The sequence below is a fragment of the Danio rerio genome, chromosome 14 (assembly GCF_052040795.2).
Source record: "Danio rerio strain M-AB ecotype USA chromosome 14, GRCz13ab, whole genome shotgun sequence".
NCBI lineage: Eukaryota > Metazoa > Chordata > Actinopteri > Cypriniformes > Danionidae > Danio > Danio rerio.
Window position 1 is genome coordinate 2432501 of NC_141034.1, and position 10000 is coordinate 2442500.

Below are 10000 nucleotides of genomic sequence, written 5' to 3' on the forward strand. Positions count from 1 at the left end.
ATAGTCTCTTCTGCTATTTTACTTAATCTAAAATACTGTAGAATTATTAAATAGAATAGAATTAATGTGAAACATTAGTCACAATAATAGTTTCAACTGTGACCCCGGTCACTTTTTTGTAAACTGAGATTTATACTGAAACCTGAATACATTTTAATTGATGTTATGATAATATTTAGAGAGAGCTCTGTTCAAATCTGGAAACTGAGGGTTCAAAAATTGAGGAAAATAGATTTTAACCGAATTAAGATCTTATTAATGCATATTACTTTGATTTAATGCATTGAATTTATATATTTTTTTCCCTTTCTCTTTTTTTTATTATGTCAATCTGTTTTAAGTTGCTTTGTTGTTAAAGAAAAAAATTAAATAAATGTTACTAAATACTGAATACACACACCCAATAATAAAAAAAAAAAAAAAAATATATATATATATATATATATATATATATATATATATATATATATTAGGGATGTAACGGTATTGTAAATACCGTCATACCGCAATATTAATTTTTTTCGATATTACCGTAGTCGCATGACTCTGTAAAACAATAGGTCTTCTGAGAAAATTTGCTCAGGCGAATGAAGCGAACGGGAGGTACCGGAAACTACAATTCCCATCAGCCCAGGCTTGCCCATAATCCCTTGCGGTCTGTTGTTGCTACAGATCCAGTAATGTGGAAATGGAGTGTGCTGCTTGAAGCGGGGATCAAAAAGAGCTGGAAAACTCTAAAGCGGGTGTTGTCGCCGCGCGTACTGAATAGTGGTGTTGTCGCGCGAGTTCTTATCAGCTGTGTTGTCGCGCGCGTACTGAATAGCGGTGTTGTCGCGCGAGTTCTTATCAGCTGTGTTGTCGCGCGCATACTGTAAAGCGGGGACGGAGGGTGTGTCGCGTCGCGGGGGCACTTTTGATCATTTTGGAAGGGAACTTTCTATCCAAGACTAAAAAGGGCATGTGCACTGCACAGGTTGAGCACTGTGTGTGCACGTGCCTGCAAGTTGGGGAATTCGAGTAATAATCAGTCATGAGGACTGCAGAAACACAGCACACTGTTCAGATTGATGCAGACATGAGATCTCTATCTCACTCATGGTTTGTCCTCTCAAGTGGGGGAAAGACAATGCACAACTTTACCCACTGCTGTCAACCTGGGCCAAGTCATATCTCTCTTGTCCCAGAAACCTCAGTCCCAAATGAGAGGGGTTTTTCTGTTGCAGGGGACATTGTAAATACCCAGAGATACCAGCTTTTACCAGATTATATTTATATGATAATTTTCCTTTAAACCCATCTCTATCTAAGTGAGTGAGTGGTTAAATGTTTAATGTGATGAGTTTTCAACAATACTAAATTGAAACTTTATTTTTTTTTTTACATGGTTTAATATTTTTTTGTTATTAAAATGGAAGTTCCTGTTTCAAAGCTTACAGATAGATGGCTAATTTGTATGTCATTGACACTTTTGGCACTTTTTTGGAGTATTTTCATAAGTTTTGTTTTTTCCTGTAAATGATTCAATAAATACCGTACCGTGACATTCATACCGAGGTATTACCGTACCGTGAAATTCTGATACCGTTACATCCCTAATATATATATATTTATACATTTTTTGAGAGAACTGTTAAAATCTAGAATTTTATACAATTGAAAATTTATCATCGATCCTACTACACAAAATGTAGACTCTCTAAAATATATCCTAATATGATGAGGTGTGTGATCAATGTAAAAGTGACAGGGCAGACATTTTCCATATGTTCTTGGCAGTGTTGGGCAAGCTACTTGAAAAATGTAATGAGCTAAGCTATTAGCTATTCTAATGTAGCTTACCTACACTAAAAGCTACCCCCTGGGAAAGCTACATGACAAAAGTAGCTCAGCAACTATTTTTACAAGCTATTTATTATACAATAATCTAAGCTATTTTTACACTCCTATATTTACCTCCTATTTACACACAATTATTGTTATTTATAATAAAAGAACAATAACTCATTCGTTTTCCTTCGGATTTGTCCCTTCTTTATCAGTGGTCACCGCAGTGGAATAAACCACCAACTATTCTAGCATATGTTTTACGCAATGGATGCCCTTCCAGCTGCAACCTAGTGCTGGGAAACACCCATACACACTCATACGCAACGGCCAATTTAGTTCACCCAATTCGCCTATAGTGCATGTATTTGGACTGTGGGGGAAATCGGAGCACCCGGAGGAAACAAACACCAACACGGGGAGAACATGCAAACTCCACACATGTGAACACTGACCCAGCCGAGTCTTGAACCAGCGACCTTCTTGCTGTAAGGCGACAGTGCTAACCACTGAGCAACCTTAGCACAATACTGCAAAGCTAAATAAATAGCACTAGCCCTTAGTTCTCCTTCAGTTCAGCCAAATGAATCCAGACACTGTAAAATCAGGATATAGCGAGCCGGACGCTGACACAAATCAAATCAAAAATGAGTTACTGGCCTGAATCCTCAGCACAGGGAGAGGATGAGATGCTAATGCTAAAGAGCTTCTGTCTCTGCAGACGTTTAAAGATGAATTTGGGGTCTCGCGGGGTCTCACTTCCTGTCTTAAATGAGCCCAGCGGCTGTAAAACAGTCCACAGACAGCAGACAATGAACCGCAGCGGCACAAAACAACATCTGCATACAGGATACAACCACATGGGGAGAAAGAAAGAGTGGAAAAAGGGAAAGAAAGTCTTGTGCATTTTCCATTTTCTTCTCTTTTTTATTTTTTATCAGACTATAAAATGTTTAATGACGAAAAATCAAGACAACCAATATTTTTGAATTGCTTTGATTTATTTTAATAAGGTAATCAGGTTTCAACTATTTATTTTTTTAATGTTACACAAAGTTTAACGTAATATTTTTATACATATAAGTTGAGCTAAGATGTTAATTTGATTCAACCATTTATTTGGCTATAAATGTGAATGCTACTGAAATGCTTTAATAATGTTTGTTGAGTTTTTATATGCATTAAAGGTATTTGTATAAAAAAAAAATGAAGATAGAAAAATCTTGTATGATGTATTCTGTCATTTTATTATTTTGTTACTTTCTTGTTTAATTTATTTTAATTTTAGTTTTAGTTATTAAATAATAATAATAATAATAATATTAATAATAATAAACAAAGAACACATAATTAAATAAATAAATAAATAAATAAATAATAAAAATAAATAAACAATCAATAAAAAATAAATAAACAATAAATAATAGATGGATAATTAAATTTAATAACAATAATATTATTAATAACAAAAAATAAATAATAACAATAATATTAATAAACAAAAATAAATAAATAAAAAATAAAGAAAGAATAAATAAATAAAAAATAAATAAATTATAAATAAATAAAAATAAATAAATAAATAATGAATATTGAATAAATAAATAAATAAATAAATAAATAAATAAATAAATAAATAAATAAATAAAGGATATTTAAAAATACATTGGGCTTAAAGATTAAGTAAATCCTATACTTCATAATATAACATAATCATTTTTAATAAACATTTTTTAAAATACCATATATATACACTTTTATTTTATTAACCTTTTTTACGCTTTTGTCATATTCATTTTTATTTCCGTTTTAGTTATTTTATAAATAAATAAATAAATAAAAAATAAATAATTTTTTAATTCATAATATAATACTACAATGTTGTCACTTTAAATAATTTATGTTGTGTAATAATGGATTTTTTATAAATATTTAAAAAATGCGATTGTTTTTTTAATATATATTTTGTATTGTAATTTTGTTGCATTCTGTCATTTTATTTACCTTTAAAATTGTTGTTGTTATTTATTTTGTATTTATACTCTTATTATATTTTGGTAGTTTTAAATAGTTTTAAAAATTAGACATTGTTTTTATATTTCAGTTAAACTTTTTTAATTTCAACTTAAATTCAACTTTTACGTTTTAGTTTATAAATAAATATTGTACTAATTATTAATATAAATATTTGATTTTAGTTACTCATACAATTATTAGTTACTAATCGCAATTGAGAATGATTCAAAAAAGCAAATTATCTTAAAATAAATAAATACAATTAAACAACAAACACTGTGCACAAATAAAACAAGCAGAAAGAAAGAAAGAATAAAAGAAAGAAAAGGATTAAACATACATTAAATTAATTCCCCCAAAAATTTCCAGAATCGTTTAGTTTAAGCTCATTTTAAGTATGGTATAAACAAACAGCTTAAACAAGCAGCAAATATATATATTCTTGATTGTAATTTAAGCATTTTAAAGGGAGGAAATACAAAAGAAAGCTGAAAGAATGAAAGACAGAAAGAAATTTGAGTAGGGAACAAAACTGTTTTTGCCAAGCATTTCAAAAGGGCTCAAATTCACAGTGCCAAGATGAGGGAAAACAGGGTGACTGCTGTTGATTTAGAGCGAAATCCCTAATGAGAAGCAGAGCTGGCGTCGTTTATTCAGATTATATTCTCAATCATTACTTAGATCAAACCTACAACCTTCAGACCATCAGATCAGGCCGTAAACACGCTGGATTTTAGACACAGACCCATACAAACTGACTAAATGATTTCAGACACAGCGCAACAGTTCCAGTCAGCTAGCGTGAAGATAAGACACCTCACGTCTTCACAGTCAGCATTTCATCACACTTGCAGGATATCCCACTTCCTGCGTTCAGCTTTATCACATCCTGTGGTCAGATAATCACTTCCTGCTGACCAGATTGTGCGAGTTGTAAGAAAACGAAAGTTATGATCCAAGATGTGATTGTTTGTAGATGTTCATTCATGAAACCCCTCACAAACATGTACAGCTGAAGTCAGAACTATTAACCCTCTTGTTAAACTTGAATTCTTTCATATTTTTTGTCCCCCAAAAACAGCACACACTATTTGACTAGATGTTTTTCAAGATACTAGTAGTGCAGTTTAAAGACTTAACTAGGTTAATAGGGTAAAGTTAGGGTAATTAGGCAAGTCATTGTATAACAGTGGTTTGTTCTGAAGACAATCCAAAACTAATATTGCTTAAGTGGGCTAATAATATTGAGCTTAAAATCAGTTTAAAAAAATTAAGAACTGCTTTTATTCTAGCCGAAATAAAACAAATAAGACTTTCTCCAGAAGAAAAAAATATTATAGGAAATACTGTGAAAATTTCCTGAATCTGTTAAACATCATTTGGGAAATATTTGAAAAAGTAAACAAAAAGAGGGCTGATAATTTTGTCTTCAACTGTGCATAAAGCAGACTGTGTCATTATTTGTTGTGCTTATCTTTTCTACGGTGCACAACCGAGGGATGAACTGGGATAGAGCTAGTCACTGCACAGCACTACACACACATGGAGGCTATTCTATGAGCAGGACGGCTCCTGAGGGCTCCAGTGCCTCTGCACTGAATAAAATAATTCATTGGATTTACTAAATTATTTTAGGGTAAGTAGTTGCAAACAATTGATATGGGTTGAAATCAAACTAACAAACGAAGTTGAACATTAATACACTTACTTTGTTTGTTTAAGTTCAGCTCATATACATTGTTTGCAACCACTTACCTTAAATAAATGCAGTAAATTTAATGAGTAATTTTTTTCAGTGTGCTGGACACTGATGAGGATCCTGATCCATAAACCTACAGGAACAAGCAGGAACTCTAGCTACACTCCAATACCTCTGTCGGCCCGGCGGAGTCCATCGCACATGTGAGGACTGCAACTTGTAGGAACTGAAAAAAAGATTTATATTATATATAACTGGAATATAACTGTATATATATATATATATATATTATATATATAAAATAATTTTCAGGTATTTTTATTTTTCCTTTAATTTCCTATAATTGATAATATATTGATAACAATATCTTCACCTTTATTATACTTTATACCTTTATTTTCTTGAACTAAAATAAATCAATAACTAAATAAATAAGTCATTTAATATTAAACAAATGATTAATTCCGCTGTGGCAACCACTGATAAATAAGGAACTAAGCTGAAGGAAATTTTTTTTTATATAATTATAATAATATAAATATGAAATTATTTTATACTTTATAAAATTAAATTATAGTATAACGTAAAATTATATACAGATTATTTTTCCTATAATTGATCATATAATACTCTAATTTCAACTACTCATATTCATTTATTTATTTATTTTTGGTAGTTTTAAATAGCAATGAATATTATTTTTTCTTTATTATTTTAGTTCTTTATTTATTATAAAAAAATTTACAATATTAACAAATATTATTTTTATATATATTATTTTTATAAATATTTAAAATAGTTTTTTAATAATTTGTTTTTGCTGTAAATGTGAATGTTACTGAAATGCTTTAATAATGTTTATTGAGTTTTTATATGCATTAAATCCATTTGAATAAATAAAAAATATATTAAGATAGAAGAACCTTGTATGTTTTATTCTGTATTTTATTACATTTTTTCTTTTTTATTATATTTATTCATATTCTTTCAGTTTCAGTTATTTAATAAAATAATATCTATTATATCTATATCTAATATATAAAATAATAACAAATAATAATAATATCAATAATAATAATAATAATAATAATAATAATAAATAAATAAATAAATAAATAAATAAATAAATAAATAAATAAATAAATCCTATAATTCATAATACAATAATCTAACTTTAACTAATTTATTTTGTATTTGTACTCTATTTTTCAATTTTAATTTTAGTAGTTTCAAATAGTTTAAAAAATATATTTTCTTTATTATTTTAGTTAAACTTTAATTAAATTTTCTGTTTTAATTATTTTATAAATAAATACATAAAGTAATTAATTAATAATAATAAATAAATGAATAATAAATGAAAAAAAAATGAATGAATAAATCAATAAATAAATATATAAACAAACTTTTTGTATAATTGTACATAATTATTAAGCAATATTAAAAATATGGTTGTAGTATTTTTAAATACAGTTTTTATTGTTATGTTGTTGTATTCTGTCACGCTATTAGGAATGAACTGCCTGTTTAATATTATATGTCTTTTTTATTTTTTCTTTTATTTTAGTTAAAGTCACTTCACTTTTTGAATAAAGTTATTAGTCTTGATTTTGGTTTTAGTAAAGTGTAATAACTCGACGAACACTACACAGTCCTTTGAGGCCGCTGCTATATAAATGTAGCGCTGCCAATTTAAACTAAACAAAAAGATTTAATTTCTTCCAAATGGCTCCTTTCAAACGGGGTCCTGTCAGGCAGGAATGTGTTGTGTAACGTCTGTTATGGAAACCGATGCGCAGTGAACGAGAGAATCCTATCCCTATTGGCCACCGACGACTGGCCCCTCCCCCGAGGAGCATCTAATTGGACAGTTCACTGTCAGTCACACTAAACAGCCCTTTTGGCATCTTAATGGTTCCAATCAGCTTCAGCACAATGCTTGACTATAACAGGCATTAGCATGGCAATAAAGCGCACTGTCCCCCTCTTCTACTCTTTCTGGCCTCCCTCTGCATATGTGTGTGTGTGTGTGTGTTGGCAGATTGAGGATTTGGGGGTGGAGGGGTAAAAGGAGCCTCAATAACAGCAGCCATTTTGTCAAGAGGAGCATTAACATTCAGCACACAGAAAACCTTCTTTCTCTTTTTGTTTCACTTTGCTTATGTATTTAGATTTTTAATATGTCTTATGTGGTTTGGTGATCTAACCTGAGTGTTGTAAACATTCCAATATTGTAAATAATATAGGATCATAAAATGCAAAGAAATTTGAATGATCTCTCAAGCAAAAGGCTTTAAGAATAGCTAAGGATCTTTCTCACCCCTTTACCTTGAGTTCATACCACTTTCATCGGGTAGACGCTTTAGGCAACCATGAACATTTCTAAATAATATCTTTGATTTTTAGCGCTGTCAGATTTTTAAAATGGAAACTATTTGGTTTTTGATTTTGATTTATTTACTTTTATACATGCATATGGTATCGGTGTTGTTTATTTGTGTGTGGTGATATATTGTAAAGTCACAGATAACTATTTTACAAAATAAAGTTGTCAAGTCGAGTCGAGTTGATTTAGGTCGAGTCGAGTCGAGTCGAGTCGAGTCAAGTTGAGTCAATTTAATTTAATTTAATTTAAGTTAATTTAATTTAATTTAATTTAATTTAATTTAATTTAATTTAATTTAATTTAATTTAATTTAATTTAATTTAATTTAATTTAATTCAAGTCAAGTCAAGTCAAGTCAAGTCAATTAAATTAAATTAAATTAAATTAAATTAAATTAAATTAAATTAAATTAAATTAAATTAAATATTACATTTAAAGTCATCAAATCAATTTAATTCAAGTCAAGTTAATTTAATTCAAGTCAAGTCAATTTAGTTCAAGTGAATTTAATTTAATTTAATTTAATTTAATTTAATTTAATTTAATTTAATTTAATTTAATTTAATTTAATTTAATTTAATTTAATTTAATTTAATTTAATTTAATTTAATTTAAACTAAAAAAAAACATGTTGATTTAAAACATCAGAAACAGTTAATAAACAGACAATATATAAGGGTTTTAGACTAACAGTGGCACTGGCACCATTAAGTTCTACTGATTTCATAGCACCATGACTGTATTATTCCTTTTACATGTTTTAAAAATTTTTTTGTAATGTTTAAATGATACTATATCCATATATATATATATATATATATATATATATATATATATATATATATATATATATATATATATATATATTATATATATATATAACTAGTTTTTTAACCACACTTTGTTATTATTGTTCATTTATTCCTTTGCTGGAAATTAAAACTGAATTTAGAAATAGTTTTGAAAAAGATCTTTGCGCTTAACAAACTAAATTAAATATGTCGGCTAATGGGTGTCTTCAGTGGAGTGAGTACAACACAGATTCCTTACTCCACCAAAGTAAAGGAGTAAAGAGTAAACGTAAAGTAAAGAGGCCAAATGGAGGAGACTCGTTCTTCATCCTCGTGCTGCAGATGTTCTGTTTAACTGTTTTCTTACTAGTGAAGCCTTCAGTTTTTACACTTACAAAGTCCACACGTAAATAGCAAATGCACCATGGCACGACGCAATTGACTCTTAAAGGGAATGAGAGATGAGACACTGATTGGTTTAATGCACGTTATGCTCAAAACACACCCAGAAATCATTAAGAGATTAAGCACAACCCTGTTAGACCATGCGCCAGGGCGCAGAGCGTATTTTTCATCATTAAAAGTGTATTCGGAGACACGCCTTTAATGCATTTGAACCATTCGCTTTAGACTTTGCGCCTAGATCATTAAAATAGAACAAAAAAATAAGTTGTCCCCCCAAAAAAACCTTAAGAATTATGTTGATTCAGCTCAATTTAATTAAGTAGCTTAAACAAGCAGCAAATATCATATTTTAAGTGAAGTCATTTGAGCTTATTGGTCATAATCTTCCTTTTTGTTAATGCTTCACCCATGCTATGCTTCTGACAAGTCATAATCCACAAACCGAGAGCTACAAGTCTAGTTAAAGGCAGCACATATCTGCATTACAAAAGCAAATCTGAATGCAAATCAATTTCTGGATTTTTTTTTCTCTTGCCCTATATACTCCCATATATATGCTCCTCAGTGTGTGCTAAGCATTTATTTAATGCAAATGCTTTTTGCTGTCAAAAGAGGGGATTTTCAGCATTTACATAATGCAAATCTTAGCGAATGAGTATGTGTGTGTGTGAGAGACTCACCCGCTGGGCCCAGGCCTCTGATTCTGGGTGAAACGCCAGTCTGCACTGGGTGGTTTTTGCTGTAACGAGACAAAAGGAAAAGCATGAGTAATGACACATAACAAGAAAAATAGTCTATTTGTGTGACCTCGCTGTTGCCATGGCGACAGAGCAATGATGTAAGCACGTCCGGCAAAGTGACCTTGAGCGCAGCATGTGA

General features: G+C 29.8%; 32 protein-coding genes and 1 pseudogene across 33 annotated transcripts in view; all 33 read right to left on the reverse strand.

Moving 5' to 3' along the window:
• The window catches only part of pcdh2g1.1 (protocadherin 2 gamma 1.1), a 226530-nt gene that overhangs the window by 8697 nt on the left and 207833 nt on the right, over positions 1–10000 (reverse strand). Inside the window, exon 2 of the mRNA NM_001444385.1 lies at positions 9802–9860. Within this exon, the coding sequence (NP_001431314.1) occupies positions 9802–9860 (59 nt within the window). The remainder of the gene's footprint in view (positions 1–9801; positions 9861–10000) is intronic.
• pcdh2g1.2 (protocadherin 2 gamma 1.2) overlaps positions 1–10000 on the reverse strand; it is a 222937-nt gene that overhangs the window by 8697 nt on the left and 204240 nt on the right. Inside the window, exon 2 of the mRNA NM_001024174.3 lies at positions 9802–9860. Within this exon, the coding sequence (NP_001019345.3) occupies positions 9802–9860 (59 nt within the window). The remainder of the gene's footprint in view (positions 1–9801; positions 9861–10000) is intronic.
• Positions 1–10000, reverse strand: part of pcdh2g2.2 (protocadherin 2 gamma 2.2) — a 214072-nt gene that overhangs the window by 8697 nt on the left and 195375 nt on the right. Inside the window, exon 2 of the mRNA NM_001444390.1 lies at positions 9802–9860. Within this exon, the coding sequence (NP_001431319.1) occupies positions 9802–9860 (59 nt within the window). The remainder of the gene's footprint in view (positions 1–9801; positions 9861–10000) is intronic.
• Positions 1–10000, reverse strand: part of pcdh2g3 (protocadherin 2 gamma 3) — a 206322-nt gene that overhangs the window by 8697 nt on the left and 187625 nt on the right. Inside the window, exon 2 of the mRNA NM_001024176.4 lies at positions 9802–9860. Coding sequence (NP_001019347.3) covers positions 9802–9860 — 59 coding nt within the window. The remainder of the gene's footprint in view (positions 1–9801; positions 9861–10000) is intronic.
• Positions 1–10000, reverse strand: part of pcdh2g4 (protocadherin 2 gamma 4) — a 201455-nt gene that overhangs the window by 8697 nt on the left and 182758 nt on the right. The window contains exon 2 of the mRNA NM_001024177.2: positions 9802–9860. Coding sequence (NP_001019348.2) covers positions 9802–9860 — 59 coding nt within the window. The remainder of the gene's footprint in view (positions 1–9801; positions 9861–10000) is intronic.
• The window catches only part of pcdh2g7 (protocadherin 2 gamma 7), a 193694-nt gene that overhangs the window by 8697 nt on the left and 174997 nt on the right, over positions 1–10000 (reverse strand). Inside the window, exon 2 of the mRNA NM_001024180.2 lies at positions 9802–9860. Within this exon, the coding sequence (NP_001019351.2) occupies positions 9802–9860 (59 nt within the window). The remainder of the gene's footprint in view (positions 1–9801; positions 9861–10000) is intronic.
• Positions 1–10000, reverse strand: part of pcdh2g8 (protocadherin 2 gamma 8) — a 183334-nt gene that overhangs the window by 8697 nt on the left and 164637 nt on the right. The window contains exon 2 of the mRNA NM_001024181.2: positions 9802–9860. Within this exon, the coding sequence (NP_001019352.2) occupies positions 9802–9860 (59 nt within the window). The remainder of the gene's footprint in view (positions 1–9801; positions 9861–10000) is intronic.
• pcdh2g9 (protocadherin 2 gamma 9) overlaps positions 1–10000 on the reverse strand; it is a 178409-nt gene that overhangs the window by 8697 nt on the left and 159712 nt on the right. The window contains exon 2 of the mRNA NM_001024182.2: positions 9802–9860. Coding sequence (NP_001019353.2) covers positions 9802–9860 — 59 coding nt within the window. The remainder of the gene's footprint in view (positions 1–9801; positions 9861–10000) is intronic.
• pcdh2g10 (protocadherin 2 gamma 10) overlaps positions 1–10000 on the reverse strand; it is a 173301-nt gene that overhangs the window by 8697 nt on the left and 154604 nt on the right. The window contains exon 2 of the mRNA NM_001024183.2: positions 9802–9860. Coding sequence (NP_001019354.2) covers positions 9802–9860 — 59 coding nt within the window. The remainder of the gene's footprint in view (positions 1–9801; positions 9861–10000) is intronic.
• The window catches only part of pcdh2gp1 (protocadherin 2 gamma pseudogene 1), a 169187-nt pseudogene that overhangs the window by 8697 nt on the left and 150490 nt on the right, over positions 1–10000 (reverse strand). The window contains exon 2 of the transcript NR_201377.1: positions 9802–9860. The product of NR_201377.1 is annotated as a protocadherin 2 gamma pseudogene 1 (transcript). The remainder of the gene's footprint in view (positions 1–9801; positions 9861–10000) is intronic.
• The window catches only part of pcdh2g11 (protocadherin 2 gamma 11), a 160889-nt gene that overhangs the window by 8697 nt on the left and 142192 nt on the right, over positions 1–10000 (reverse strand). Inside the window, exon 2 of the mRNA NM_001024184.2 lies at positions 9802–9860. Coding sequence (NP_001019355.2) covers positions 9802–9860 — 59 coding nt within the window. The remainder of the gene's footprint in view (positions 1–9801; positions 9861–10000) is intronic.
• pcdh2g12 (protocadherin 2 gamma 12) overlaps positions 1–10000 on the reverse strand; it is a 156658-nt gene that overhangs the window by 8697 nt on the left and 137961 nt on the right. The window contains exon 2 of the mRNA NM_001024173.4: positions 9802–9860. Within this exon, the coding sequence (NP_001019344.3) occupies positions 9802–9860 (59 nt within the window). The remainder of the gene's footprint in view (positions 1–9801; positions 9861–10000) is intronic.
• pcdh2g13 (protocadherin 2 gamma 13) overlaps positions 1–10000 on the reverse strand; it is a 152532-nt gene that overhangs the window by 8697 nt on the left and 133835 nt on the right. The window contains exon 2 of the mRNA NM_001024185.2: positions 9802–9860. Coding sequence (NP_001019356.2) covers positions 9802–9860 — 59 coding nt within the window. The remainder of the gene's footprint in view (positions 1–9801; positions 9861–10000) is intronic.
• pcdh2g14 (protocadherin 2 gamma 14) overlaps positions 1–10000 on the reverse strand; it is a 146523-nt gene that overhangs the window by 8697 nt on the left and 127826 nt on the right. Inside the window, exon 2 of the mRNA NM_001024186.2 lies at positions 9802–9860. Coding sequence (NP_001019357.2) covers positions 9802–9860 — 59 coding nt within the window. The remainder of the gene's footprint in view (positions 1–9801; positions 9861–10000) is intronic.
• pcdh2g15 (protocadherin 2 gamma 15) overlaps positions 1–10000 on the reverse strand; it is a 127985-nt gene that overhangs the window by 8697 nt on the left and 109288 nt on the right. Inside the window, exon 2 of the mRNA NM_001024187.2 lies at positions 9802–9860. Coding sequence (NP_001019358.2) covers positions 9802–9860 — 59 coding nt within the window. The remainder of the gene's footprint in view (positions 1–9801; positions 9861–10000) is intronic.
• The window catches only part of pcdh2g16 (protocadherin 2 gamma 16), a 124484-nt gene that overhangs the window by 8697 nt on the left and 105787 nt on the right, over positions 1–10000 (reverse strand). Inside the window, exon 2 of the mRNA NM_001024188.2 lies at positions 9802–9860. Within this exon, the coding sequence (NP_001019359.2) occupies positions 9802–9860 (59 nt within the window). The remainder of the gene's footprint in view (positions 1–9801; positions 9861–10000) is intronic.
• The window catches only part of pcdh2g17 (protocadherin 2 gamma 17), a 121366-nt gene that overhangs the window by 8697 nt on the left and 102669 nt on the right, over positions 1–10000 (reverse strand). The window contains exon 2 of the mRNA NM_001024189.2: positions 9802–9860. Within this exon, the coding sequence (NP_001019360.2) occupies positions 9802–9860 (59 nt within the window). The remainder of the gene's footprint in view (positions 1–9801; positions 9861–10000) is intronic.
• The window catches only part of pcdh2g22 (protocadherin 2 gamma 22), a 110450-nt gene that overhangs the window by 8697 nt on the left and 91753 nt on the right, over positions 1–10000 (reverse strand). Inside the window, exon 2 of the mRNA NM_001024194.2 lies at positions 9802–9860. Within this exon, the coding sequence (NP_001019365.2) occupies positions 9802–9860 (59 nt within the window). The remainder of the gene's footprint in view (positions 1–9801; positions 9861–10000) is intronic.
• Positions 1–10000, reverse strand: part of pcdh2g19 (protocadherin 2 gamma 19) — a 106883-nt gene that overhangs the window by 8697 nt on the left and 88186 nt on the right. Inside the window, exon 2 of the mRNA NM_001024191.2 lies at positions 9802–9860. Within this exon, the coding sequence (NP_001019362.2) occupies positions 9802–9860 (59 nt within the window). The remainder of the gene's footprint in view (positions 1–9801; positions 9861–10000) is intronic.
• Positions 1–10000, reverse strand: part of pcdh2g20 (protocadherin 2 gamma 20) — a 103066-nt gene that overhangs the window by 8697 nt on the left and 84369 nt on the right. Inside the window, exon 2 of the mRNA NM_001024192.2 lies at positions 9802–9860. Coding sequence (NP_001019363.2) covers positions 9802–9860 — 59 coding nt within the window. The remainder of the gene's footprint in view (positions 1–9801; positions 9861–10000) is intronic.
• The window catches only part of pcdh2g21 (protocadherin 2 gamma 21), a 99499-nt gene that overhangs the window by 8697 nt on the left and 80802 nt on the right, over positions 1–10000 (reverse strand). The window contains exon 2 of the mRNA NM_001024193.2: positions 9802–9860. Within this exon, the coding sequence (NP_001019364.2) occupies positions 9802–9860 (59 nt within the window). The remainder of the gene's footprint in view (positions 1–9801; positions 9861–10000) is intronic.
• The window catches only part of pcdh2g23 (protocadherin 2 gamma 23), a 95093-nt gene that overhangs the window by 8697 nt on the left and 76396 nt on the right, over positions 1–10000 (reverse strand). Inside the window, exon 2 of the mRNA NM_001024195.2 lies at positions 9802–9860. Within this exon, the coding sequence (NP_001019366.2) occupies positions 9802–9860 (59 nt within the window). The remainder of the gene's footprint in view (positions 1–9801; positions 9861–10000) is intronic.
• Positions 1–10000, reverse strand: part of pcdh2g24 (protocadherin 2 gamma 24) — a 90731-nt gene that overhangs the window by 8697 nt on the left and 72034 nt on the right. The window contains exon 2 of the mRNA NM_001024196.2: positions 9802–9860. Within this exon, the coding sequence (NP_001019367.2) occupies positions 9802–9860 (59 nt within the window). The remainder of the gene's footprint in view (positions 1–9801; positions 9861–10000) is intronic.
• pcdh2g25 (protocadherin 2 gamma 25) overlaps positions 1–10000 on the reverse strand; it is an 86390-nt gene that overhangs the window by 8697 nt on the left and 67693 nt on the right. Inside the window, exon 2 of the mRNA NM_001024197.2 lies at positions 9802–9860. Coding sequence (NP_001019368.2) covers positions 9802–9860 — 59 coding nt within the window. The remainder of the gene's footprint in view (positions 1–9801; positions 9861–10000) is intronic.
• Positions 1–10000, reverse strand: part of pcdh2g26 (protocadherin 2 gamma 26) — an 82151-nt gene that overhangs the window by 8697 nt on the left and 63454 nt on the right. Inside the window, exon 2 of the mRNA NM_001024198.2 lies at positions 9802–9860. Coding sequence (NP_001019369.2) covers positions 9802–9860 — 59 coding nt within the window. The remainder of the gene's footprint in view (positions 1–9801; positions 9861–10000) is intronic.
• The window catches only part of pcdh2g27 (protocadherin 2 gamma 27), a 75360-nt gene that overhangs the window by 8697 nt on the left and 56663 nt on the right, over positions 1–10000 (reverse strand). Inside the window, 1 exon segment of the mRNA NM_001024199.2 lies at positions 9802–9860. Within this exon segment, the coding sequence (NP_001019370.2) occupies positions 9802–9860 (59 nt within the window).
• The window catches only part of pcdh2g28 (protocadherin 2 gamma 28), a 75360-nt gene that overhangs the window by 8697 nt on the left and 56663 nt on the right, over positions 1–10000 (reverse strand). Inside the window, exon 2 of the mRNA NM_001024200.3 lies at positions 9802–9860. Coding sequence (NP_001019371.3) covers positions 9802–9860 — 59 coding nt within the window. The remainder of the gene's footprint in view (positions 1–9801; positions 9861–10000) is intronic.
• pcdh2g28.2 (protocadherin 2 gamma 28.2) overlaps positions 1–10000 on the reverse strand; it is a 72185-nt gene that overhangs the window by 8697 nt on the left and 53488 nt on the right. The window contains exon 2 of the mRNA NM_001444397.1: positions 9802–9860. Coding sequence (NP_001431326.1) covers positions 9802–9860 — 59 coding nt within the window. The remainder of the gene's footprint in view (positions 1–9801; positions 9861–10000) is intronic.
• pcdh2g30 (protocadherin 2 gamma 30) overlaps positions 1–10000 on the reverse strand; it is a 68866-nt gene that overhangs the window by 8697 nt on the left and 50169 nt on the right. Inside the window, exon 2 of the mRNA NM_001024202.2 lies at positions 9802–9860. Coding sequence (NP_001019373.2) covers positions 9802–9860 — 59 coding nt within the window. The remainder of the gene's footprint in view (positions 1–9801; positions 9861–10000) is intronic.
• Positions 1–10000, reverse strand: part of pcdh2g29 (protocadherin 2 gamma 29) — a 65371-nt gene that overhangs the window by 8697 nt on the left and 46674 nt on the right. Inside the window, exon 2 of the mRNA NM_001024201.4 lies at positions 9802–9860. Coding sequence (NP_001019372.2) covers positions 9802–9860 — 59 coding nt within the window. The remainder of the gene's footprint in view (positions 1–9801; positions 9861–10000) is intronic.
• The window catches only part of pcdh2g31 (protocadherin 2 gamma 31), a 62172-nt gene that overhangs the window by 8697 nt on the left and 43475 nt on the right, over positions 1–10000 (reverse strand). The window contains exon 2 of the mRNA NM_001024203.2: positions 9802–9860. Within this exon, the coding sequence (NP_001019374.2) occupies positions 9802–9860 (59 nt within the window). The remainder of the gene's footprint in view (positions 1–9801; positions 9861–10000) is intronic.
• Positions 1–10000, reverse strand: part of pcdh2g32 (protocadherin 2 gamma 32) — a 59076-nt gene that overhangs the window by 8697 nt on the left and 40379 nt on the right. The window contains exon 2 of the mRNA NM_001024204.1: positions 9802–9860. Coding sequence (NP_001019375.1) covers positions 9802–9860 — 59 coding nt within the window. The remainder of the gene's footprint in view (positions 1–9801; positions 9861–10000) is intronic.
• pcdh2g6 (protocadherin 2 gamma 6) overlaps positions 1–10000 on the reverse strand; it is a 40607-nt gene that overhangs the window by 8697 nt on the left and 21910 nt on the right. Inside the window, exon 2 of the mRNA NM_001024179.3 lies at positions 9802–9860. Coding sequence (NP_001019350.2) covers positions 9802–9860 — 59 coding nt within the window. The remainder of the gene's footprint in view (positions 1–9801; positions 9861–10000) is intronic.